Raw genomic sequence first — 24,998 nt, 5'->3', positions numbered from 1 at the left:
ACATCCAAATACCAATTACTTGGTGGAACTTTTACAGAAAATTAGGAGCTAACTGTAACTGATGCTGATTGTTAAATACCACGAGGCATACTGGGAAATCAGATGCATTGAAAGCTCTTTTTTCAGTGTTTTTCTCTTCCTAGCAGCTTCACTGCCCACAACACTCCTGGTTGATTTTTAACCAGTTAACTGGGCAACAGGGTGGAATACCTACCAGAGTTACTTGTTCTCTCCTCCAATCACTGTGGCATGCAGCATTGTTAGTAAATGTGCATTGCAAAGGGTATTGATGACCCAAAGTCAAGGCTGTGCTTACAAAGGGTATTACTCATGGAATTCAACCTTCACGCAGGGGTGGATCAGCTGGTTTGGACCACTCTTGGTATTACCAGGTACGTGTCATTGCTTCACAGACCACAGGAAGCTGTTTGCTCAGGCATAAAACTATGTCTGTGTTGACACAAAAGCACTTCTTTCTGCTTAGTTAGGACCTGTTATAAAACCTTCTGACCTCAATGGACAACTTTCCCTTACTTCTAATCAGCTTTGCCTCAGGTTTTACATAAACGCACAGTGAAGAAGCTTCATTTCCAAGCTCTGACCAGGGACATTCTTAAATTTTCACTATTCATGTTATTTGTGTAGATGCCCAGAAGTCTTCTGCTGGTCCAAATCCCTGCCTGTGCTTTGCCTCCATGGCCTTGCCCTACTGTTCCTCTCTTCTTCCTACTCCTGCTGCTGATGCCGGGCTCTGCATCCTCTGAGCCTATCTTCTGTAGCTGAAGGATGGGAACTGTGCTTCAGAGGCGTGTCACACTTCCAAAAGCTTTTGGTGATTTTTTGAGTTCACTGGATGATCAGTTCCTTGAGAAAAAAAAAAATTGTAACACCTTTCACATGTTTCCAGGCTTCTGTCTTTTGAATGACAACATCCATGTGAGAACAGCTGGAACAATGGCAAAACTATTCAGTGGAGTGCCATAAATTGGCGCAGGCATACCTTGGAAATTATATTACAGAGATTTGTATTCATAGCTGCCCAAAAGAGATGTTTTCATCCTTCTCCAATGAATTGTCCTTGCCTTCTCCTTTGCTCCGCAGCAGAATGATATTCCTCACCTGTGAGTATTGATGTTAAGGGAGAGAATGTGTCTTTCCTTTAAATCTGCACTATAGCAGTCAAACAGAACAGAGAAGAACTGCAGGTCCTCCCAGTTCTTAGGAATGAATACATCCACTGCCTCGGGATATGAGAGTTTTGGGGTAGAAGGTCTATTCTCAGCAGCATGCTGTTTCAGAAGGGGGCTGTTTCATTTCATAAGAACAGAAGAAGATTGCAGCAAAGCTGTTGACAATGAAAGGGTAAAATAAATGTTTTTAAGCATTTCTTTAAAGTATGTTAACACTGGAAGGTTTGGGGTTTTAAAATAATGTAAGCATTTCTAGGCGAATAATAGTATATTGGTGTAAATTGTGTTAAGATTTCACTTATAGAAGGGGTTTTTTGTTGATATAATAGATTCAGAAGCAATTAATCAGTTGTTCTTAAATAGAATATGGATATGGAATACAAAATATAGGTGATGAATCAATGGATTTTCTATAAATATGTCTGACAACTGCTGATATAATTCACTGTTCTTTTCTGTAACTTGTTTCTAATATATGCTAACATTTTCAATCAATAAAAGAGTATAATATAATGTGTAATCAACACACTAACCAATGTAAATGACAGATACTAGAGTAGTAATAATTCATCTTTAAACCTCACACGGTGTCCACTGAAATTTGTGACATGCTTCCTGTTGACACCTGTGAATTGTGGGCAAAGCCAAAATGGTTTGAGCTGCTGATCTGTAGAAGAGACACATACACCCCTGAAGGTCTCTAGGAGTCAGCAAGCAAACTAATTTTACCTACTTCAGAGTGCAAGACCAGACAGGAGACCGGCCTCATTGTATTACCTCCCATTGTATTAGCTCCATGGCACATGTTGTACTGGAGGAATTTATCAAGTGCCATACATAGAGGAGGAAGAGAATTATGTGAAATATATTTAGACCTTCAAGATACGTTGAACAAGAAACACGTGTATGCACATATGGCCAATTTAAATGCACTGAAATGGCTGACAGCTCTTGCTTCAGCTCATCCCCCTTATCTGATGCAGTAGAGCCTCTGGAAACTCATTGGAAAACCTTGAGCCCCAAACAGCCCAGATCAGAGGGAGGTCAGCTCTCACCCTTTCTGTTCAAGCCAGGTGAGACCAAAAACCTAGGTCCATGCTGGGGAAGTCTAGGTGCCATTGTCTCCGAGGTAAAAGTGTGACCCTCTTCTGCAAAGTGGGTAGTTTGTCCTTGTGTCCCTGGCCACCTAGAGCCCACATGGAATAAAGGGGTTTTGCCCGTGTCTGGAGACAGGACAGGACTCTATAATAGCACACCACAGTGACTAGCCACAGCTTGTGCTCATTTCACACAGCTGAGGCTTTTTTTAAAAAAAAGGATTAAGAGTGTCCAAACCCCAAACAATGTGAGGGCCTGCTTCAGTATGGCTGGAAGATTATTCCAGCTGTTTCAGGCTGGAAGCCTGAAAAAGCAAAGCTTGCCTCCCATAGTCAGTGGAGCTCCAGACACTTGGACATGAGCAGCTTGGTTTAAGCAGAGGGCAGACTGGCAGCTAATGCTAGATAAAAGGACACAAAACAGCACTGTAAATAAGAAGGGAACAATTATAAACCTTAAAAATACCCTTCAGGAAATGCATAGCTGCTGTTCAGTTGCTAGCTGCTGGATCTTTTGTTCTGCTTACAGCTTTCCATCCATTTATTTTCCCTTTCTTTTTATAAGGACAAACACTGAGTATATAGCGCAGCCTGCTTCAGCCAGGACTGGAGGCCACGGGAAGCAGTGGTGCCTCTGGGCGTTGTTCTGGCAGCCTCCTGAGCCAGAAGCAGGGACAGTTTGTTCTCTGCTGGCTGCACCGGGAGCTTAAAAACATGTTTATGTCGAGTCAGCAAGAGCCGCCCAGGCTGGTCACGCCACTGCTCTCCCTCCTTTTCCAGGCTGCTGGAAGGAGCTGCATCAAAGTCCAAGCCCATATTTGTTCCAGGTGCTGCCTGCAGTTTGCTCCTGCCTGCCTGAAGCCACTTCCCTACCATCTCACCAGTGCACCCAGGTCATCTGAAACTGAAGGGCAGCCAGGGCTGCCTCTCTGCCCCTCTCCCTGCCCCATGTCAGAAATGGCAGCTCTCCCTGTGCTCAGGCTGGTGCCAGCAACCAGGCAGAACTCAGTGCCATTTGATATCAAACCCTCTCACACTCGCAGCATGGCCAGGCAACAGCGGATAGTGTGCCCCAGTCAGCTGATAAAGGAGTCCTCCTTCTTGATCTTCTACAGGCAGGATGCAATCCCTGTCAAAGCTTAAGGGGACACCAAGTGTGTAACTCAGGTACGTCTGAAAAGCACGGAGGTGCTGTGTCAGGTGACCCGCAAGAGGGGACTGTGATGGCCACAGCACAACATGTCAGGTACCAGTGGAGCTTCAAACAGCTGGAAAGAAAAGTAGGAGAGAACTGGGTTACAGAGACCTCTGTGATCCAGCTCTCTGCAGCTGAGTCAGGGTCTCTTGGATGCCTCCATCCAAGCTTGCTAAAGCCACACATCTGCCTGGGCTAGGGTTGTATATGCATCTGTTTATTTGCCCATTATTAAGGTTCTCCCGAGAGTCCTCAGCTGCCCCTGAGGGCAAGTGCAGGAGAAAATGCTTGGGTTTGCCTTGAACTTGCAGTCACTGCAGTAGGAATCTACTCTCCACAGAGCATCTGCAGCCCATGCTGGTGGCTTATGAATCCTTTGTGCCAGGAACAGGCCTTTGAGTGTGCCTGAGGGGGAAGGGCATACAGGAACACTGACTGTGACCAAGTGGAGTCCTGTGGTATAATAACATTCAAGTATCACAAGTCACAGTTCACAGCCCTCAAAGTGCTGATTCTCATTTTTAAGTAAACAATGTTTAATTGTCTTGTTTTACATTTAATTTCTTTTATTCTTTTTCTAATTTGCTGTAGAACTTCACCTTCGAATGTGCATGGCAACTCTCTCAGGTTTATTGAGACACTCGAAAGACCCTCAGTGAAGGGAAGGTCAGGACTGTGGGAGAAATGGACCCAGATGACAAACTGAAGTCCAAATTTCCAGCAAGGTATCATTCTGAGCTGCTGGCACCACAAGGTATGGTCACCATGGACACAGGCTGACAGAGAGCCCTTGAGTTCAGGACAGCTGCATACCTTTTCCCCAGAAGTAAACTTGGAAACAGCAGGATAGACTCACAAAAGGGTTAGCTCAGCCTTTGGGATGTAGGTGTAATTCAGTGGACTTTGCTGTCACTGGGTCTTTAGGGACAGGTTTTCTCTGCATGAATGTTAAAATATTACTTTTTGCCCTGAAATGGCTTTGCTCTGACTGCAGTGATGTCTCTTTGCCAGTGCTTTCCAGAATGCTGTGTGCTTGTAGCCAGCTTAGGCACTACCCTGTCCTGCAGCAATATCTGTGTTTTCATACTGTGTGAACCAATGGCCATATATTTATAAGGCACACAGTTCTGTCCGCTCTTTTATAGTGCATTGTTTTAGACTTTCCGTGTGTATTCCTGCTCTTTTGTTCCTGCACCTTCTTCCTCAGACCTTAGCAGTGATATATTCTTAGTCTCTAACCAATTAGTGATTTTTGTAGGGTTATTAGAAATAGTTAAAGATCCCTATTCTCAACCAGAATTGTCTGGATTCAAACCCCTTCCTTCCCACAAATAACCAGCAAGCTTACAGCTATACTGAGGCAGTGCAACTCCACATGTACAGTCACTATTGGCATAAAATAACTCAGTGCCTAATACAGTATCAACAGCCTGAGCAGCCACACCGACCACACTGTTATGAAGCTAAAGCACGGTGTGATTCTGGCACTAGGCAAAAGGCCGATACCAGCATTGCTATTCAGCGCCAGCTTGAAGGAACAGAACTGAACGGTTCATCAGTGGTGTAAAAATCATCACATGCCCTGATGTCCTCATTTCGAATGCCTTAATTGTAATTTAGCAGCACTCCATAGGGTGCCTGTGCAAGGTAAAGGTCAACACACAGCTGCCACACGCTAAGAAAATGTTAACTGTGTATTAAAATCAAACAGGTCATTGGAATGCATGATATTCATCATCTCTTTCCACTTTGTGTCTTAGGAAGCTTGAGATGCATTTGCAGAAATAGTAAGAAACAAATTTCTGAGCAGCCAACTGATTTCATCTGACAGTTGCTGTATATAGCAATCTTTTCTGACCCATTTGTCTGCTGTACCAGAGGTCCCTGCCGTTCTACAAATAGAGCCTGTGGTGGATCTTTTCACTACTTTAATATAATTCTTGGAGAGGTTAAGGTGTCAGACACTTGCTAGGCTTTGGCATCTCTGCTAATAGCATGTTCTGCACTATCATTTAGTAGAAGTGCAAACCCTAGGGATTACAGGGAAATTCTACTGCCATATCCTGAAAGTAAATGGAAATATTGCTGCATCTGACCCATCTGTATCTTGTAGTGTTTCAGAAAAGCAACAGCAGCCCTTCAAGAGCCCTGCAAACCTTCCAGCACCTTGAAAACCTGTCATGCCTCTTTGGCTTCTCAGAGTTTAATAAAGGTACATAATAGCATAGGCCACCCCAAACTGTTTCAATCTTCCTTTCAATCTTGAAGACTGAACTCTTGTATGTTTAATTTAAAGGTATTTGTCCCATGAGCAAAATCTGCTGCCAGAAGCATTAGTGTGCTTTCAAAGGACGTTCCTCAAATACGAATGAGCTGAGTCCCTGTGAACATTTTAATAGATCCAGCAGTGCTGGAAGCTAAAAGTAAAGCTGCCACCTTTCATGTCTGACCAGAACTTTGCCCCTGCTGCTTAATATTTTTGTTCCTCGCATTTTACAAAAATAGTCAGTCTTGCTCAGCCTGGGAGATTTGTATAAATTCATGTTCACAACAGTTAACTTGATTCTGTCAAAACTGGTGTATATGCTGTAAGATATTGCCCCATGGAAAGATAGGAGATGCTTTTCCAAGATGGTAAGTGTCTGTGAATAAGTAAAATTTCATTGATGCCAAAACACTTACGGGAACTTATTTGTTTCAGCTTGATTTGTGTTGAAAACTCCAATTGAAACCAGGTCAAAGATTTTGACTGGGATCTCTGCAGGTCTCCTCACACCTGCCAACATGTGCACAGACCCATGGAGAGCTGCCAGAATCAAAATAGGTATTTCAACACCATTCTGCTTTCATGTAGTCGCGAGGTTTGGTCCAAATCCTTACAAGATGATGCAGACAGCCTCATCATCCTCCACAGACCCCTAGTGACAATGCCATATAACAGCATGAAAAGGGACACAGACAACCCAACCCCTTTCTCTGCTGGCTTTGCAAATGCTAAGGACAGAAAGACATGAAGTCCTGGCTGCCTGTGCCAGGTGACCTAATGCCCTATATTTTGCTTTGGGCTATGAACCTTTTCCTCTTTATAAGGCAAACTCATATTCATGCAGTCCATTATGAGAAAAGCAAGGGATGTGGAAGCAGCATCCCCTTGTGCTGAAGGTCCTGAGGCTGAGTATTGATACCATTCAGCCATTCTGATCAGGAAGCTTGTTTTTGGAGTAGAGATGGGTGACACTGATTTTTAAGTACCAGTAATGAACATATCGACAAAACTGGTATCATGTTCTAGGACCACTCTGTATGCGGAACAGTTGTTGATACTTATCCAAAGCCCCCTTTCTGGAGAGAAGACCTACTTAGCACATCTTTCAGCCTTGTGCAACCTTCTGGTCTTAATTCCACTGCCAACAGCAGCATTGGGAAACTAGACTGTCTCAAGGACAAATAGTGAAAGTTTTAAAAATGTTGGCTGAAGGCTGAGCGGGAACTGGTCAACATTTGCTGCTTCCTCTTCCAATGTCCTGAGATGACACTCTGCAGGCTCTGGATCCTCTTCTTGTTGGCAGGACAGGCAGCAATGTTGGAGAGCTAAATCAGCCAACCTCTTTTGGACTCAATGTCCCAGTATCTACTCTAAGTATGAATAGCCATTTAAAGCTTTTGCAGGGAAATACAGTCCTGAATGCTGTTAGACTTCAGTTTCACTTAGGGACTCTCCACAGAAAAATTATTGGAGTTTTGAGTCAACCCGAATCCAATAGGGCATCAGGAACTAAGTTTAAAATTATTGCAAGAGCACTTTACAAAGAGGATGTCCATATTTCCATGAGCAGTTGAGTTATGGTTCTGCACTGGCCCACAAACACACGCAGAGTGTCCCTACAGTCATAGAAGGGGTAACTTTTTTTGTCCGCAATGCATGTGGGTTGAGAGCACCTCCCAAAAAAGCATGAGAACCAAACCCTAGAGTCTGAATGTTATCCACCGAGAAGTCATTAAGGGAGCTGTGGGAAAGAGCTGCCAATAGGAAAGTGTAGTTCATTCTTTGTGCCCATCTGTGCTTTAAATATTCTAATAGGCTGTGGAATGCAGTGGAAATGTTTCAAACATGGCTACATCTCTACTGGGAAGCCCAATGGCAAAAAGCAATCTTCTCATTTCACAGAAGATACCAAAAAACCCTGAAAACATTTTTCTGTCCTTTTAGGTCATGACTATGCTCGAACATGTGGTGTAGAGGTTTCTCATTATTTCCATGTGCAACCATCCAGTCTGATGCAGCTTTGAAAATATAAAAGCATGATCAGGAATTATATGGCAGTATGAAATTTCAAGACATCTCCACTAAGTCATAATAATAAGACTGTGCATCCCATGAATTTAATAAAAGATGATCTTAATATCAAGTATTCCCACTCCTCTCATGAGCTACTCCATCCGGTGTGTAGGAATAGAATACAGCAATTGAGGGGAAAAAAAACGCTAAAAATACTAACAAATACTAAGGTTTGCTTACTCTTGGTCTTCCTAACTTCAACAACAGAAGCAATTAAAGTGCATCAATCAGGACATTTTTTTCTGTGACTGGGATATTCTCTAGTGTTTTTAACAGCTTGCAAATTCCTATGACTATAATCAGACTGATCCCACTGTGCTCTCTGTCAGATACCACAATGGCTATAATCTAGCACCTGCTTGGTACAAAGCTTGGAAGTGAGCCTGGGTGCCCACAGAATAAAAATTAAGCATGTTCGCTACAGAAGGGGAGGATCAGAGGGAATTTAGGAACACTAGTGACAGCCTTCTTATTTCCCTCTCAGCAAGAGAGTCCTGGCTAAGACAGGTCAGAAAACAGTGCTATTGTTCTGCCTTAAACATCTCTCTTCCAGAGGCAGAATTTTGCTTTCAGAAGCAGCCAGTGTGGGGACGCATTCCCAACAAAATCATGTATCTCCATCTGTCTCTTCTGGACTGCCCATCTTGCCCCATTGTCAGACTGTTAGAAAGCAACAAATGCTTTCTTACCCTGACCAGTCGGCAAATCCTTTTCCTCATGCCTGGCTTAGATAGATACATCACCTAGAAAAGCAGTGGGTTAAGGTAACCTACCCTTTTTCGTCCTTTCAGATTCACTGGTTTTCCTCAGTGCAGAATTCATTGGATCCCATTGACCTGGAGGTAACTCAAGCAGATTTTTCAATAGACAACCTGCCCCAGATGCTGATCATTCTGCCTAGTAAACTACTGTAGTGGTAAACTACTGTAATGTCTCTGACAGACATGTCTCTGCAGCTGTATGGAAATTGCTCATCAGTTTATTGACGTACAGGGACCTATATTACAGTTTTATCCACATAAGAAAGCATTTACTCATCATCTGTGTTGGCTTTGAAATTCCTTATTGGAATTGGAAACTGCTAAATAGCAATCTTCATTGCTGTCTAGCTAAACATAGGCAGACCCATGAATTGGATGCTCTCCTAACACAGCGTACAAGCTTTAATTAATGAAAACTGAGATGAAAGGAAAGAGAAGCAATTTGTAACACTAAATAATCTCCACGTTTCTTCAAATGCTGTTATTGCCATTTTGTGAGACACGGAGACACTTGAGCAGCTTGGCTGCTCCTGTTTGGCTGGGCCTCTCTTGCAAAGACATAGTGATAGCAATGAGGACTGACAGCTTCACAGTCAGAGGTGCAATGAGAAGTCAGGAGTTACTGGCTTCCAATGGTGGGCACAGCTCCCCTCCGTCTTCACAGAGCCCAGAATTGCCAGGGTCTAAAAAAAGTGAAACAGCCCAGATGGATTGCATCTGACTAAAAAAGGGAAGAAAAATGGAGTTTACCTGTAGGTCAGATCACACACTTGCCCTTGCTGTGGGATACTTGCTGTGTGAACTGTCACTGCCCTGCATTTTATCCTTCTGGACTGGAGAAAGCAACTCAGCCAGAAGTAAAGGAAATCAGTGCTGTCAGGTCCAAAAGCACAGGGTCTTCAGATCAGGGGAGTGGCAGGTCTGTAACAGCCCAGCAAACATATCTTCATCTTCAAAACACCTTTTGGTTAAGGTGGGATTCCTCTCACCTGCACTTAGCTGCCAAAACTGAGGTGCAGAGCATGCTAGCAGGCTTGGTTCATTTTATAGTCAATGAAGAGAAGGATTCATATTCTTCCCAGATCGCATCCAACACCATCCTGAGAGATATAGGGATGGGCATAAGTACAGCTGCGCAGGTTGCAGGGGCAAGTCTTTTCCACCTGATTTCTTGACACCGGGATGTGAATTTATCATCGGTCACAATGACAGTATAAACAGAGATAGCACGTGCTAAAAGCTACCTGGGCTTGAATATCAAAGTACAAAAATTCCAGGGCTGAACAATTCAATCCTGTTCACATACTGTGACTGATAAAGGAAAAATTTCTTACAATTAAAAAGGATACAATTATGACAAAGCTTTATAAGAAACAGACAGGTGTAGTGAACAGTGAACTAACATTGAATTGAGGCTCAATCAACAGGAATATACAGAAACTACTGAAAGCCTGTCTGTGGTCACAATTTAAAGCACTTTGCCCATTTCTTTCTGGGCAAACATTTCTGTGACTCTAATAAATGTCCTATTTTTTGACAGTATCCTTTCTTTTACTCCCAAAAGGGCAGCTGAAGAAGATTATAGTGAAACAGTATCAAAAGTTGTACAGATTGAATCTAATGCTATCTCGCAGGCAGTGTAATAAATACTAAAGGAAGCAGCAGCATCGTTTAAGCTAGGCTAAACAAAGCATGGCAGTATGTGCCCATGTGTGTTTGCAGCAGGGGCCCTTTCCAGCTCTGCCTCCCCAGTGCAAACTGCAGCTGCAGCTGTGATTTCTTGGTGTAGGGAAAGAAAGCAGCTCCAAGGAGAGCTGGTAAATCCCAGCCCAGCTTCAGGCTGGCTTGCAAATGGACACATGCAAAGGGCTGTGTCAGGATTGTGTCTGGAGCTCCGGGACCCTGCACAGGCATATGGATCCGGGAAGGGAGAAACCAGCGTCCGCTCTGTGGCAACTCAGTAGATGATTCCTTCTGGTTCCAGCAGCAAGTACTTCTTTATGGGCAGAGGGATGGAGAGCAAGGGCACTCCCCGATGGCACCTTTCTGACAATATTGCCCGAATCGCACATCTGCATAAATGCATGAGTGACCGTGGGGAATTGCTGCACACGGTGAACAGAGAGTCATAGAAATCCTGGTGCCGCTGTAAAAAAGCCACAAACGTGTTTTAGGGCAATGAGGGTGTTTTTCTTCCTCCCCTTTCCCCTGCCCACACGTAGCCCTTGGCAGAACAAGGTCAAAAGCACAGCCTGCCATCTTGTCGCTTGAAGGCACATCAAGAACCAGGGGCTTCATTTAGCCAAAATGCCTGCACAAAATTCTTATGCTTGCCCCAAATATTTAGTGTTAAGTGAAAGACAATGATGAAATATTTAGGTTTGGTCTGCAGGTTTGATATGCCTTATCCATCATTTTGAGGAGGGGGTTCCTCTGTGGTGTAAGTCTTGGACTGAACAGACCCTGTAGTGTGCCCAGGGTCAGAGCACATGGGTGAGTTAATCCTCTAAACCTCACCACGGGGCAGTGAGGCAGCACAATGCCAGTGGTACCAGTGAGTTCACTGGGGCTGTAAAGAGCAGAGTAGTTTTGGTCTTACTCATCGTCCAGTGGCCTTCTAGAATATATGAAATTGCATCCCCATGAGCAGAAAAGTGCAGATGCTTACAAATAATGTCAAAAAACTCCAAAGCACATGGTAAATACATGTGACTACATGTGACTTGACCTTATTTTGTAATCTTGTTACTTGATAGATCTGGTTACATGTATTTTCAGGTTATGCTTTATGTACAGTAAAGTATGCATTTGGGTCAACAAAAGTTTTTCTTCAATTTCATGATAAGTTCAGCTTTGACAACAAAAATTAAAACCTCAACAAAGAAATAGAGCAACTGTGACCTTTTCTAAATAAGAATGCCCCGAAATTTCAGATTAATATTTTTGTTTGAATAAAAATTTTTACTGTTATTATTATTGTTGTTGCTGCTGTTATTAAGGTGAAAAAAGACCTTTAACTTTTAATTTTGTTTTCACTATAATGATTTTTTTTTTCTGAACAAATCTGACCCCAACAAAATCTCACAGTTTCTCTGGGAATATAACTCTTCTTTATAATACAGATGGAGTTCCCTAAATCTACTGGCAATGTATAGCAGATATTGCTGCATTTCAGCACTGATTTTAAAATTTTGGAAAAGTCCAGTATTAACAAATAAACTAGTTGTAAACTGGAATATTTGGACTATGAGGATTTCTGAATTAAAGGGATAATTATGTAAAAGCATGTAACTTGTCCCACAATTTTGCCTTTTGACACATTTTTTCTTCTTTTAATCACTTATTTTTAATTTAAATTCTCCTTGCATTTTCAGCTAAGCCATCCTGTTCACAGAAACCTGACCCATGCAACAGAACCTAAAGATACATAATCATACCCATGTTATATGGCACTTTTAAAACATTTGCTGACTTAACAATATATATAAATATATACGTTGACAGATCTGAAGAAACACCAATACAGCCAGAATCTTTTCACTTGCTGAATACAGGGACATCTGAGCTTCTGCAGCACCACTGACAGGGGTCCTCCAAAGGGTAATGTTGCAATGAAAATTTCTCAAAAATATGTCTTTTTTTCAGTGAATGATATGCTTTTGTCAAATAAGTGATATTAAATGGGGAAGTCCCAAATCCTCTGAGATGTTCTTCTCTTTCAAAAGTATTATTTCTTTCCTATGTTTGGATATGGGTTATGCAAATAATGAGTTTGCATTTTACTCAATTACAAATCATTGAGAGCTTACCTGAAAGACATCCTCAGGTATGGCTGCTTTCCACTTAGATGTCGATTTGATATGTTCATAGGAATTGACAACGACCTCCACAGCTCTAGGGTGGGAATGACAGGCTTGTAGCACCTGCAGGCAGGATGCATGGAGACCATAAGTACCACCAAGAACCTGGGGCTAGCTTGGATGCTTGGCACTGTGCAACGAACTGAGACAGACACAGCCAAAGAATTATGAGAGGATAGGGTTGGAGATGCAAAGACACGAGGCCCTTCTACACTATTCAGCACAAGTTCAGCAAGAAACCCCAGGCTAGTCCCTAGAGGAGGTATGCATATCCCAGTTTAACACCATACAGAAGTACCGGCTTAGATCTCCAGAGCAGTCTGGCTGGGGTGGGCTTTAGCACCCAAATCTAGAGATAACTTGTTCATAGCTGGGCTGAGTGACTTGACACCAGGCAAAGCCATGCACAGAGTCCTTGCTCCAGGTCATGCAGCACAGGAACACAATAAAATCCCTTCATATGAATAAAAAATGCATTGCTACAGCAAAATTTAAAAGAAGACCAGGAGATAACACAGGTCAGAAGTAAGGTTTTCAAGCCACACAAGGCCCCCGAGACAACTGTTCTGCCCAGTAACTTTAGTTCAATAGGGAAAAATCCAAAGTCTATTGTCACTCACCCGTAAGGAATCACACTTTGCATTCACCCAATTTTGTCCCACAGAGTCACCAGATTTCACAAACAAAACTGCAAAACATCCCTCTGGGATAAATATCATCCTACATTTTTTATAGATGGGCAAATGTTGGTTTGGAAGAGACACACAGTTCATGCAACAGGAGAAAGGCAGAGGCAGGAAGAGGAGACCCCAGACCTGGCTCTCAAATGAGCTCTAGGAGAGCATTGTTCTGTTACAGACAGGGCCCACTCATCCTGGGTTCAAGAGGGCACAACCAAAAGTTTGGCATTTTATTCAAAGGCTTCTGGTTCCTTGGCTTGTTAAAACTTTCTATCTACAGTGGAGGAACTGCAAAATGTTGCTCAGGGCATTGGGTGAGAGAGAATAAGTCCTGACTACAGCAAACTTACTTGGCTCTCTGGTATATTAAGACTGTTAGGTACTTCTGTCACTTCCTTGGGTTTTGCAGATATTTAAAAACTTTTCAGGAGAGATCTTGTAATTTTTTTTTTGTTTTAGTCAGCTATAAGCCCAGAGCCAGCATTTCCCTTTAATTCTCACATTTCCTGGGAATAATCCAAAGCTTTATTGAGATGTATTTAATTTTGAATAGACTTGAATAGATTTTTAAAGGTCAGATGTGACAAACTGAATCAAGTGGTTTCATCTCTAATCTTTGGTAGAGACATGAAATATGCATTTTGTATAACTCAGTTAAGCCTGTTTGAAGCCAAGTTTGACAAAGGGATATAAGTTTTCTGAAATGAGAAGGTGAATCTGCTCTGAAAAAATTAGGCTTGAACCGGCATTTAGAGTTTGGCATTTCAGGTTGGTTAAGAGCAAAAATGGGATCTGCATCTGGTTTCTGGTATGGGTAACTGTAATTTCATTTCAGTTAAATCATACCACTCTTACAATAGGTCAGCTCACAAGGTTTCAGACATTGACAGGATTCCAGTAAATCCAGATACCACCAAACCCCAAAGTTTATGTCTCTCATCCCATTCCTGTTCAAGACATCACCTCTCTCTATATCGCTACTGTACAAAGGCATCCTTAACCTTATGGAATTGCAGAGGATATATCCTAGCTGCTCCATGATTCAGTAGCAGCTGGTAGCAGACGTCTGGCTGAGCAGCTGGCCGCACAGATGTCACTTTTATGATATACTGTAGGGGTGCACAGCCATTGACATCCATGATATTTGCTTCTGCTCCTGCCTCCAGCAGCATATGCAGAAGGACATGATCACAGTTCCAGGCAGCTTTGTGGAGTGGTGATTTGAAATCCTCATCACGAGCATTCACTTCAGCTTTATAGTCTAAGAGCATCCGGCAGATGAGGTGGTGATCCTGGCTGTATATCTGATCCTTATAGTGAAGGGCCCAATAGGCTGCACAGGCCAGGGGAGTCTCCATATAGGCATTGAGAGCATCAATGTGTGCTCCTTGTTCCACGTAAAAGGCCACGAGCTCTGGGACACCCAAACGTGCAACGACGTGCAGAGGAGTCTCCTCATCTTTGTTGTTTGTTTTTATGTTCACATTTGCTCCTGCCAGCAAAAGATGATGGGGGAAAAAATTAAGGTAATGGAACGCTCGTTTGGCCATCTCTCTGACTGAGCCCTCATTCCCAAGGAGAAGGTCACGGTGGGTAACTGGCATGAACAACACATATGAAAATGCATTGTTAATCTCTTAAGCCCTCAAGGAGTAAATTCAGATGTGATAGCCTGGCCCTGAGCTGGAAGAAGACCTTATCTGAACACTCTATTTTGGAGCAGCAGAAGGCCTAAATCTCTGTGTAAAATGCTTTTTCCTACAAATTAAAAACTGCAGGAGAAAGGATCGGGTCCGACGGCCCCGCTTGTGCCCAGCGGCTGCTGCAGCTGAAGCAACAGCACCATCTGCCGAGCAGAGAGGCGGCCCCGGCCCCTCACAACTGAGATAAGACCGAGGTGCAAAGATTGCGAGGCAGGAAGCAGAGTCAGAAACTATCTCTGAGCTGGAAAACTTGAGTGCTAACGTTGTTAAGTAGAGTGTTAGTCGTGTTCGATGCCCCTGAGAGAGCATCGGCAGTTTTAGTTTGAGGATGGTAACCGAACACGGGGTCAGCACTGCTTGGCTAGCAAGTCACCCCAGCCAGAGGGGGTCAAACAGCAATGACCTGAATGGACCTCATGTGACACCACTGAGTGGAAATGGCAGGTGGAAGATGCGTCTTGGGAACTTTGGTACCAGGGGCAAAAGAAAGCCTGGCTTTGGCTGTTGGGGGGTGCTGCTGTGTGAATGTGCACACCTGACATATTCTGCTCCAGACCTTTTCCATCTTATTTGTAGTCCCAACACTTAGCTCATATGGAGATTTGAGTTTACTGAGTGCTTTGGGAGGAAGGGTGGCTTGTAAAGTACTATTATACTGTTGAGGATGGGTGGGTGGGTGGAGAAAGCCTACAGAATACATTCTTTCACTTGCATTCATTCTATGATGCGTTTCATAAGAGTACGTTTGACTTTTAAGCTTTTCTATCATAGCACATTCAACTCCTGCTGTCAGGACTGTTTGCTTTGGGCAGGATACAACTGGCAGCATTTATTTTCCTTTCTACCAAACAAAATAATATGTATTTTTTCCAGCAGAAGAAAAATAATGTTGTTATTCATTTATGACTGACAATTGCCTTGCCCACAAAGCATACTTGGGCTCTGCATCCCAGGAAAAGCCCTCAGTAACAACATATGTAGAAAAAAGCCCAAAAGCATTTGTATTTGCCATGGCAGAGTGTGATAAATAGGGGTGTCTTTCTGTTTGCAACTAAATACTTGAACTGCCTGATTTTGCTGTATCTTTTATGTGTTTCTTTTACTACGTCCCAAGTCAGCATCCTTCTGTTAAGCAAATAGTGTCTGACAAATATATTTATGGAGGAATTACATCTATGCATAGCTTCATTTGTTACAGATAACCATCAGTGTAACATATCTGATTTCATAAAAACAAAAATCTTATATAATAGCCTTTTTTTTCTCCAAGCCCTGCATAGATGCAGGAGTTTGGCTGTTGACAAATGAAGAGATGTATGAAAAATTGCATCCGATTTTTCAAGGCCAGATCTAAAAACAAGTAGTTAGAAGAATTTTACTGAGATCAAGAAAATTCAAGCAAGAAAGACAATAAGAGAAGTGCCCATTCACGTGACAATAGCTCAATACTAAACCTAGATGAAGGAGACAGAAAAAAATGCCAAGAGAAACAGAAACTCCTTGATTCAGAGGAGCTCTTCTGCTGATGGACTGATTGGGCAGTGGGCTGGAGGCACCAAACTGGGAAACAATCTTGGAGTAAGGATCTGTGGCCACAGAAAGGGAAAGACAGATGGTGTGAGGAAACAGAATGGGAAAAACTTTCTCAGATCAAAGAGATGGGGAAAAGGAGTCTGAGATGAAGACATAAGTCAGCTGTGAATGAAAGGGATAAATACACATGTACTTTGAGAAATTGTCTCTCAAGAGAAAACCCAGACCATGCCCATCATCTCTGGCTATGCCATGAGAGACACACCAGAGCTTTACCTTACCTCTCCAAATCAGCTGCTGGGCACAAGGCATGGAGGCTCGTGTTGTACAGAAGTGCAAGGGTGCCTGCCCACTCATTGAAAAGCAGTTCATCTTAGCTCCGTGGTTGCAAAGGATCTTGAGACACTCGACATTTGCCATTTCACAGGCTACGTGGATCGCAGCTTTTCCATTGGGCCGGCAGTTGATTGTAGCTTTGTGATTGAGGAGGACCAAAAGACTCTCCAGATGTCCATACATGACAGCCAGATGAAGTCCAGTTGCCCAGGATATTTTTAATTTGTAGCTAGGAAGCCAGTACCCTGTACAAAGTGAAAACATTTTACCGGCCTTGGCAAACACTTTTCTTTGGACTATCCACCTACTGAGAATAATTGAAGGGGAAGGAAGGGTTGGAGTTTTGATGTAATATACTGTATTTTCACCAGCTTAGTGCACACAAAATTCTCTCAGGCATAATTTCATTTTCATTAAGCACTATTACTATATGTGCTGAATAGCCTGCCCTTTGGAGAGATAATTCCCACAGAATAGACACAATCTGAAATAAGATATTAGATTTTTTTGTGACTTGTGTAGATTAAATAAAAAAATATTCTTAAAGTGTTTGAAATGCCACCACCTAAAAAATATGGGGGAAATGGGATCTTCAGCCTGCCAATAGCTGAACAAAGGTGGCATTAAACTAAGAAGGCAGCATTTACTTAGGACAGTGACTCAACAGACAATTCATCCTACTGTTTCTGCGTAGGAGATAGCAGGATCTTGCATGTCAGAAGATGGATTCAGACCTCCAGGGATGCATTGCACATAGATGAGCCCTGGCAATGTAGCTGCAGCTGCATCAGAGACCTCTTGCCAACTACTGCCCCTGAAGAGTATGGAGGGAGAAGATTGAATGCTGATGCAAATTATATTGAAGAGCCAAATAGAAGCAGTGACACTTTAGCATGAAATTTGGCTCAAAAATGTTTGATTTTTTCTCAGAAAATTTCACAATTATTTTTTTGTTTTGTTTCATTTACTGGCAGGCAAGTGTAAGACCAAATAACATTGAAATACTTGTTCCCAAAATAGGACTACGTGCTTAATAACTGCATAGATACAGTCTCTGAAGTGATAACTATAACCATTTGCTTAAAAAAAAAAAAAGGACCATAATAATGTGCAGAAGGGCAGGAGAATTCTAAAACTTCTTTCCTTTTTTTTTTTTTTTTTTTTAAGATAAAGCAGCTGCATCTTAGCTAAAATGTGCCTATAAAATTCTCCAGGTTTGATTTATCTATTTCTCCTTGGGCGACTGATCTCTTCTCTGTGGTGACCAGTGACAGGACCTGAGGGAATGGCCTGAAGTTGTGTCAAGGGAGGTTTAGGTTGAATATTAGAAAGAGGTTCTTCACCCAGAGGGTGGTTGGATGCTGGAACAGGCTCCCCAGGGAAGTGGTCACATCCCTAAGCCTGACAGAGTTCAAGAAGCGTTTGGCTGATGCTCTCAGGCACATGGTGTGACTTTTGGACGACTTTTGGGCTAAGTGTTGGACTCGATGATCTTTGTGAGTCCTTTCCAGCTCAGCATATTCTGTGATCCTGTGACCGCCTGGTTGAAATCTGTTATCATGCAAAAGATATAGAAAAAATACTCAAGATCTATAATGAAATTAAAGTGATAAAAACCTTCCTTTTTTAGACTCTAGTTTTATGTAGTTTTTCAACCTTAATGTGACATAGATACAGTTTTTACAGTATTCATGGTTGTTGTATTAGATAGAAAGAAGATGAGGAGGAAAGAAAGAGGTGAAAGAAGGAAGAAGGAAACAAAGTGCTGGTGACAGGAAGAAACTGATTAATATTTTTCTTCCCTCCTAGTTAAATTGCAAATATATTTTTAGATAGGGGCAAGAAACTGCAGACATCATCTACTCTAGGACCAAGTTTTGGGGACTACCAAACTCCAGTCCTCAAGGAACTCACACTGTGAATAGCTAGCAAAAACAGGCAGCTCTGAGACACCAGAGTGCACGAGCAGGGTGACAGTGTCCTCTGAGGACACTCAACCTGCTGACTCTGCAGATTACACTGGCAATCCTGGTAAGGCAACCTTTTCATTATATGCCCTCAAACCAGGCACAGAGTAGGTGGGCTACATCCCAAAGTCTTATGCATATAGCAGAGCAAGCTTCTTAAATCACCTCCCCATACAGTATTCCCCCTTGTTACCAGTGAGCTTTGGAGTACTGCCAGCTTATCCCACACAGAGCTGGGTCTTGCATTTATGGCCAGATGTGAGCCATAAATTATATATTAACAGCAGGAAAGTGATCTTTAAAAGCCAAGTTGTCACTTTTTATAGCCACAGTTTTCCTACCTGAGACTGCTGCTAATTTCCTTTGCCTGTGCTGCTGCAGGTGAGCTGTGCTCAATATCCTAAGGAGCATCTTCCATGTCCTCTGCCCAAACCCACAGACATCTCTGAGCTCAGAGGGACAGAGACCAGGCACTGAACGGGAAGCAGATGTGGGCTCCATGGGAGACCTCATTCAGCTTACCTGTTTCTCTGGTTAGAAACATGTAAAAGCCATGGTACAAGCAAGGTCAGTGTCTTTGAGAGCTCTCAGCCTCTTTGGAAGAGAGGAAACAAAGACACTCTGTCACCCATGACATCTATTTTCTACTTCATCACTTAGGGCTATGGCAAAGCTCAGACTGTCTGAATTGTGACGTGGTAGGGACAAATTTTTCTCCCCTCTTCCTCCTCAAGGAAATTCCTCTTTCATGTCACAGTTATCTGCTGTTCAAAACAAAAGTAAAATTTACATGAGTGTTCATAGAGTGCCTCTTGCCTTTCAGACAAGGTGGATAAACTGCTCTGATTTAGGCCATGTTGTCCATTTACCTCTACTTTTTGGAGAAAAGAGAGAGTTCTTCAAAAGAGACAGGTTAATGCTTACAGATCTACAAATAAAAATCTATGCATTAATTCTGTAGTCTTAAACCACAACCAGAATGCATCTTAGCCTGCTGAGGACAGAAGATGTATTTTAAGATACATTCAGCACTGTGTGGCTTAGTTCATACACTGTCCCTAAGGGAAGTGCATAATTACTGCATCATCCTCATTCTGAAGAAATCAAAAGAGTAGGAGCCAATCATTAAATAAGAGATAAACAAAGAAACGGAGTACAGGAAGGATATTGTCCCTTCTTTATGCCACAGAAAAGAAAGTGCATTTGCTGTGCTGCTGGCACTGGAGGTGTTTATCTCCACATATGATTAACTTCTGGCAGAGACAGATCATTACTGTTTGCTAAATACACACGGAGAGTCTGTTAGCAAGTAGGTCATGAAGTGTGTTGATTTTAGCAAACAGCAAACTTGGTTATTGCTTTAAGTTGTAAGGTTTTGGAAACTCAATCAGTTTATGGCTGAGAACTGGTCTGGGTTTTCTACACTCTGAAACAGATGTCTTTCCTGGTTGTGTTTTTCCAGATTATTTTTCTGTTTTGATAAACTAGCACATCCTCACTTTCTGTCAGTTGGAAAAATAAATCTCCTCCCATCCAGCAACCTCCAAGGTCCACAGGATTTCCTTAGGTTTTCTGAGCCAGGCAGAATTCACTCTATTGCTACTGTAAATTGAAAATGGAAGACATGGAATATTTAATGTTTCTGAACAGTCTGTATATGTGTACGGGTTCATGCAAGTAATGTATACACCCTTCTTAGCCTGCGTGTATCTATTTTTGGCTTTGTACCTGAGTTCTCTGCAAGGAAATAGTAAAGGACTCCTCTTTCTGGACTTCCCTGAAGCATGGAGGCTCAGGCTGGGCTCTGGCTTGCCTTCCATCAAACCCAGCAGGTACAGCTGATAAGCTCCCCTACTACCGTAACCATGGTCATATGACCCTACTGAGACATTATTGCCTATGGATCGGTTTATGCTGCAGCTTCAGAGGAGATAAAAAGCCACAGTTTCTCGAAAATCACTCAAACCCTTCTACTTCCTGGTTGGTGAATGCTGCCACATTTACCTTGTTTGTAGGATGCCAGAATCAGGTTTTCATCTTCCACTTCAAACACTGTGTCCACATCTATTTTCTTTTGGCTCAAGAGCTCCTCCAGGGTTTCAAAGTCATTGGACTTCAGGGCTTCAAGAAAAGCTTTTTTCACCAACTTAGCAGCTGCAGCTCGAGTAATTTTCCCCTCTGTATTCTCTCCCTCTCTGTATGTCTCCTTTAAATCCATTTCCAAATGTATCTGTTTGTGCTGTGAAGAGGGTTACTCTGAAGTCCCTATAGCACAGTTGCATGCTGAAGTTTCTGAAGATCAGAAGGTAATTTTATCACTCAGTCATGCTGATCTGCTTGTTCTATTTATATGAGGAGCATTTCGGGCATCGAAATGCCACTCTTAGATATCACTACACTCCTTTGATGAAAGTGAGCACAGAGACAGTAGCAATAAAAGAAAAATAAAAGTTATCTCCATGGGATTTATACACATTAATTAACCACCTGATTACCTTCTGCTGCTGCCAAATGCTTACATTAAAAGACACTAGTCCTGGGTGTTGTTTATCTGCTAGAGAAGCACTTCCTTTCAGATTTGCCATTGCTGATTTATTGACTGCAATGGAACGTGATGCTCTGCCTGCAGATGCCTTTTAACTAGTGCAATTCAGAAAAAAAAATAATTTAAAAATCCCCAAGGCACTCTTCCCATGGGAGATAACTCACTGTTATGGACAGCATTCTGCATGCTGGTACTGATTTTAGGGGTGACAAACAGTGCTCCTTGTAAGGAGAAATGGTGGGATGAGGGGGCTGCAGAGCTGTACAGACATGTTATGCGGTGCGGGATCTCACACATCACAGGGGGCTTATGTGTGAGTTAACTCAGATGCAAGCACAGGAGGCTGCATGGGTCCATAGGCTCTTTTCCTTCCTCTGCTCACCCTTCATCTAAATTCAGACCTTCTCTCTCACAACCCCATCCCCCTCTGAACACTGCCCCTTCCCTGCCTTTTCCTACTGTCTTTGCCAGTCCCCTGTCCCTGTATTGACAGCAGTGATGCAAACCCACATGTGGCTACCATGAGCTGCTACCATGCATCACATAGAAGTGGTTCACACCTGCACCCACTTGGGCTGCTGGATGAGACCACATGTAGAAGGAGACTATTTACCCATGATTTATATAACCCAGCAAAGTGGACACCAGCACAACCATTATAAAGAAAGCTTCATGTTTATCCTTCCTGTGAATTTGGCTGCCAAGTGGACCGATGGAGAAATGTGAGCCACATGGCAGTAGAAGTCAGAGCAGCTGCTATTCTCATAGGGTTTTTGGGGGCCAGAAACCTCAGACAGCCCTGTATGGACCCACAGGACCCCTGTCCATGAGAATGCTCACCAGTGCTCTCCTAGAACCAGTGCTGAACAAAAATGTTACAGGACAGCAGTTTGTGGAGAACTGGGAAATTTGTGAGTTCCTTCTACCTATGTACTTTTAGATGAAGAATATTTTTAAACACTAAATCTCTGATGTTGTGCACAATCTAAAGATGCAGCGGGAAGGAAAACAGGTGCTGTAGGTCCCAAGCAGGTCATCTGGGTCTTTCTAGGCTTAAGAGGAGAGTCAGAATCTCCATACCTTTACATTCACTCCTGCAGGATTGCCTTCCTCTTGCCTTGTTACTTTCAGTAGTGGATGCCTCCACTTCTTTAAAAAAATGTTGATGCTTGTCTGGTATGAGAGGAGGAACAAGATGCGAACACCAGATGTTTGGGGCTTCTTGGTACCTGCAACTTTTTTTTTTTTTAAACCACTACATTCCTGGAAAGTCATGGATGCACAAAGAACTGGTACATGGCTGTAATCAATTGTTCACCTCAGCTACACTTTCAATTTGAAAAGGACTAGCTTTTTATCTATCATCTTCCGTGAATAGTACTGTGTGACAGAATATCTAGCTGAAAGGATCATGCCGGTACCTCACATGCTTGTCTGCTGCTTGAAGGTTGAGATGCACAAGCATGTTGCTGTAACAGATTACTGCACATCTGCTGATCCATTGTGCTTGCTCTTGGCTGACAAGGAAGGTGAAGTAATTTGTGATGGCTTTGCCCACAGTGAAAGAGAAAGCTGATTAAAATTACCTTACATCCATCATAGTCCAAGAGCACTCACAGGAAAGAACAGCACCTCAACTTGCTCACCTTCAGCAATTTGTGTGGCCCTGCTTTGACTCTCACAGGAATTTTTCTTAATATTATTAAGTTCAAAAGAGAGAAAGGAAACAATTATAGATATGTTTAGCCCTTAGTGTTTTTCTGGAAGCAGCATTTGGGTCTAATCTTGCAGAAAATACTCATGAGTGCTCTGGTTGTTTCAGTACTATTATACATAAGAATGAGGAAATGGTTTTATGTTTTAAATTGATAAACAATCAAAAACAGATTGTCTGAAGTATAATCAAAACATATTCAAGAATACATAAACACTAAATCGTAGGGGGGAGCAAAGGGATCAGTTTTTACTGTGCATCTGTATTTTTGTTGTCTTTGTGTTTTCCTGCAGAATTCTCCCTCACCATACCACAAGGTGGCAGTTCGATTTTGAGAGTCAGCACTGATGTCATCCAAGCCCTACATCTGCCAAATATTCTGAACGTTTTCCTGTGAAACAATAGCTCACCCCTTGGTTAATATAAATTACAGTTGTAGTATTTAACGATATTTATAGGTTAGACATGAAGCCACTGTTATGGGCACTGTGCGTTCACACACTGTATCTACTAAAAGAACATGGTTTCCACATTTAGGATCAATTGTCTAAACTACAGAGCTCATGCAAGGCGTGTTTTTGCCAGAGAGACAACTCCAGCCCCCAAGCTCTTCTTCTGCTCCACTCAGTGCCACACAAACACCTGCACCTCAGGACAAACCACAAGCACACAAACACCTGCACCTCAGGGGGACAGGCTGGATCTGCCCCTCAAAAGTGGTTACAGCAGGACAGAAGAACCAGGCGTGAAGGTTCACACAGCAAACAAGGGAAGATCAGACAGCCTATTGAAGTGCACTCTGCTTCCCACTTCAGGCAATAAGACCATTTTTCCTGGCTTCAAATGGGCTGCTGGTGACCCTCTTTAGCATTATGACAGGCTGATTCTAAAGCCCACTGAAGGTAAGGGAAGTATTTCCACAGATTTCAGTCGGCCATGTCCTTTACTGGTTGGGCACCAAGCAGCAGAGCTGAGCAGGAGAATGGAGGTGAGTGCATGAGCACCACTGGGGTGGTATTATGAGAAGGATGATTGGTGGCATAGGAGTATGCATGAAAATCAGAGTTGGGACTGCTTATAAGAGGACAAGTTTAAGCAGAAAATAAGAAGAGATGTGCTGGCAGGCTGTGCAGAGCATGATTCCTGAGGAGCCAGGGCCCCTCCATTGGCACTTGCTGTTGTGGAGCAATATCCTATTGGCAGCCACATAACTCACTGTAGTGCTGGGACCAGCTCCAACAGAGTTTTGGAGGTGAAAACTAGCATCCTGAACTGTACACTAGGGCAGGCAGGAAGTCAGCAAAAGGAGAAATGCTCCCCAAAGAATAGTGGTGATGGAAGCAGAGCCATGGAGCTGTTCCTAGCTGTGATACTGAACATCCTGGCAGCCCCACAGCAGTCCCTGACCAGACAGCCCGTTCTGCAGCAACCCTGTCCCAGTGGCAGTGCCGGGGGGTGCAGAAGTCAGCAAGAGATGCAGGGTCACCTATGTACGTGTCATCACAAACGTTCTCTCCTCCTCAATTACAGAGTGGGCCTGCCTTGCAGCAGTGTCTTAACACACCTGGCTAGTGAGGTTTCAGCTCTGCCATTCCCTCCCTCCGTGGGAGGGCTGAAGGTTGTTGCTTCAGTGGCAGGAACACAGCCTCCGTGTGAAGCTGTCTGTTCTGCTCTGAGGCCTTACATCTTAAGAAGAGAAGTGTACTGAAAGTCAGATCTGTGGGCCTGAAGCAAAAAACAGATCCTTGAGTTAATCCCACACTTTGATCTCTTCTGAACAGTGCATGCTTGTAGAAATACTGTTGCAGTAGTGATCACAACCCCCTCGTTCTGCCCTTACAGCATCTGCAGCATCAGACCAAGTCTGCCACGCTGCTGCCCACTCCGTGGGCAACGTTGCCTTTTATATCCCTTGTGTTGCCAAGTATATCCCTTCTTTCTTCTTGACAGCTCTCAGTTCCCAAGATGGATTAAGCACAGCCCTCTTACTAATTTCACACATTTTTTTGCTAATATTAATATTGATTTTTTTTTTTCACTTCTGCCTGCTTTAGCCATCATTATATTTTATCTGATTT

General features: G+C 42.9%; 1 protein-coding gene and 1 long non-coding RNA gene across 6 annotated transcripts; one reads left to right on the top strand and one right to left on the bottom strand.

The window, feature by feature from the left end:
- The first annotated feature begins 3,152 nt into the window (after window positions 1-3,152).
- Window positions 3,153-12,247, top strand: LOC113945303. 3 transcript variants are annotated; one of them, XR_003527030.1, is made up of 6 exons: window positions 3,153-3,454; window positions 4,074-4,236; window positions 5,596-5,694; window positions 6,184-6,306; window positions 7,319-7,381; window positions 11,957-12,247. It is a non-coding gene; the product is annotated as an uncharacterized LOC113945303 (long non-coding RNA). The 3 variants fall into 3 exon arrangements; XR_003527028.1 differs by lacking the exon at window positions 7,319-7,381 and having other exon boundaries at window positions 3,156-3,454; XR_003527029.1 differs by lacking the exons at window positions 7,319-7,381; window positions 11,957-12,247 and adding an exon at window positions 7,693-8,898 and having other exon boundaries at window positions 3,156-3,454.
- On the bottom strand, window positions 9,929-20,952 carry ASB4 (ankyrin repeat and SOCS box containing 4). Of its 3 annotated transcripts, XM_027639334.1 has the most exons (5): window positions 20,666-20,952; window positions 16,640-16,939; window positions 14,124-14,614; window positions 12,392-12,505; window positions 9,929-10,728 (listed from the first exon to the last, which is right to left on the bottom strand). In XM_027639334.1, the coding sequence occupies exons 1-5, from the start codon at window positions 20,877-20,879 to the stop codon at window positions 10,540-10,542; spliced, it is 1,308 nt and encodes a 435-aa protein (XP_027495135.1). In that variant the 5' UTR covers window positions 20,880-20,952; the 3' UTR covers window positions 9,929-10,539. The 3 variants fall into 3 exon arrangements, 2 of the variants coding, with proteins under 2 accessions (XP_027495135.1, XP_027495136.1); XR_003527027.1 differs by lacking the exon at window positions 9,929-10,728 and having other exon boundaries at window positions 12,441-12,505; window positions 13,969-14,614; XM_027639335.1 differs by lacking the exon at window positions 9,929-10,728 and having other exon boundaries at window positions 12,468-12,505; window positions 14,086-14,614.
- Window positions 20,953-24,998: the final 4,046 nt, after the last annotated feature.

This window comes from Corapipo altera, unplaced genomic scaffold, assembly GCF_003945725.1.
Source record: "Corapipo altera isolate COAL_440 unplaced genomic scaffold, ASM394572v1 44, whole genome shotgun sequence".
NCBI lineage: Eukaryota > Metazoa > Chordata > Aves > Passeriformes > Pipridae > Corapipo > Corapipo altera.
Note: the sequence above shows the minus strand (reverse complement) of the source record. Positions and strands in the feature narration are given on the sequence as shown.

Excerpts from the sequence above, each read along its gene's own strand:
- ASB4 (XM_027639334.1), bottom strand. The coding sequence starts at position 20,879 with ATGGATTTAAAGGAGACATACAGAGAGGGAGAGAATACAGAGGGGAAA. Across the intron at positions 16,940-20,665 it reads TCTGGCATCCTACAAACAAG|GGTACTGGCTTCCTAGCTAC; the intron begins GTAAATGTGGCA and ends CACTTTGTACAG. Across the intron at positions 10,729-12,391 it reads TACCTGAGGATGTCTTTCAG|CGGCACCAGGATTTCTATGA; the intron begins GTAAGCTCTCAA and ends GCTTTTTTACAG.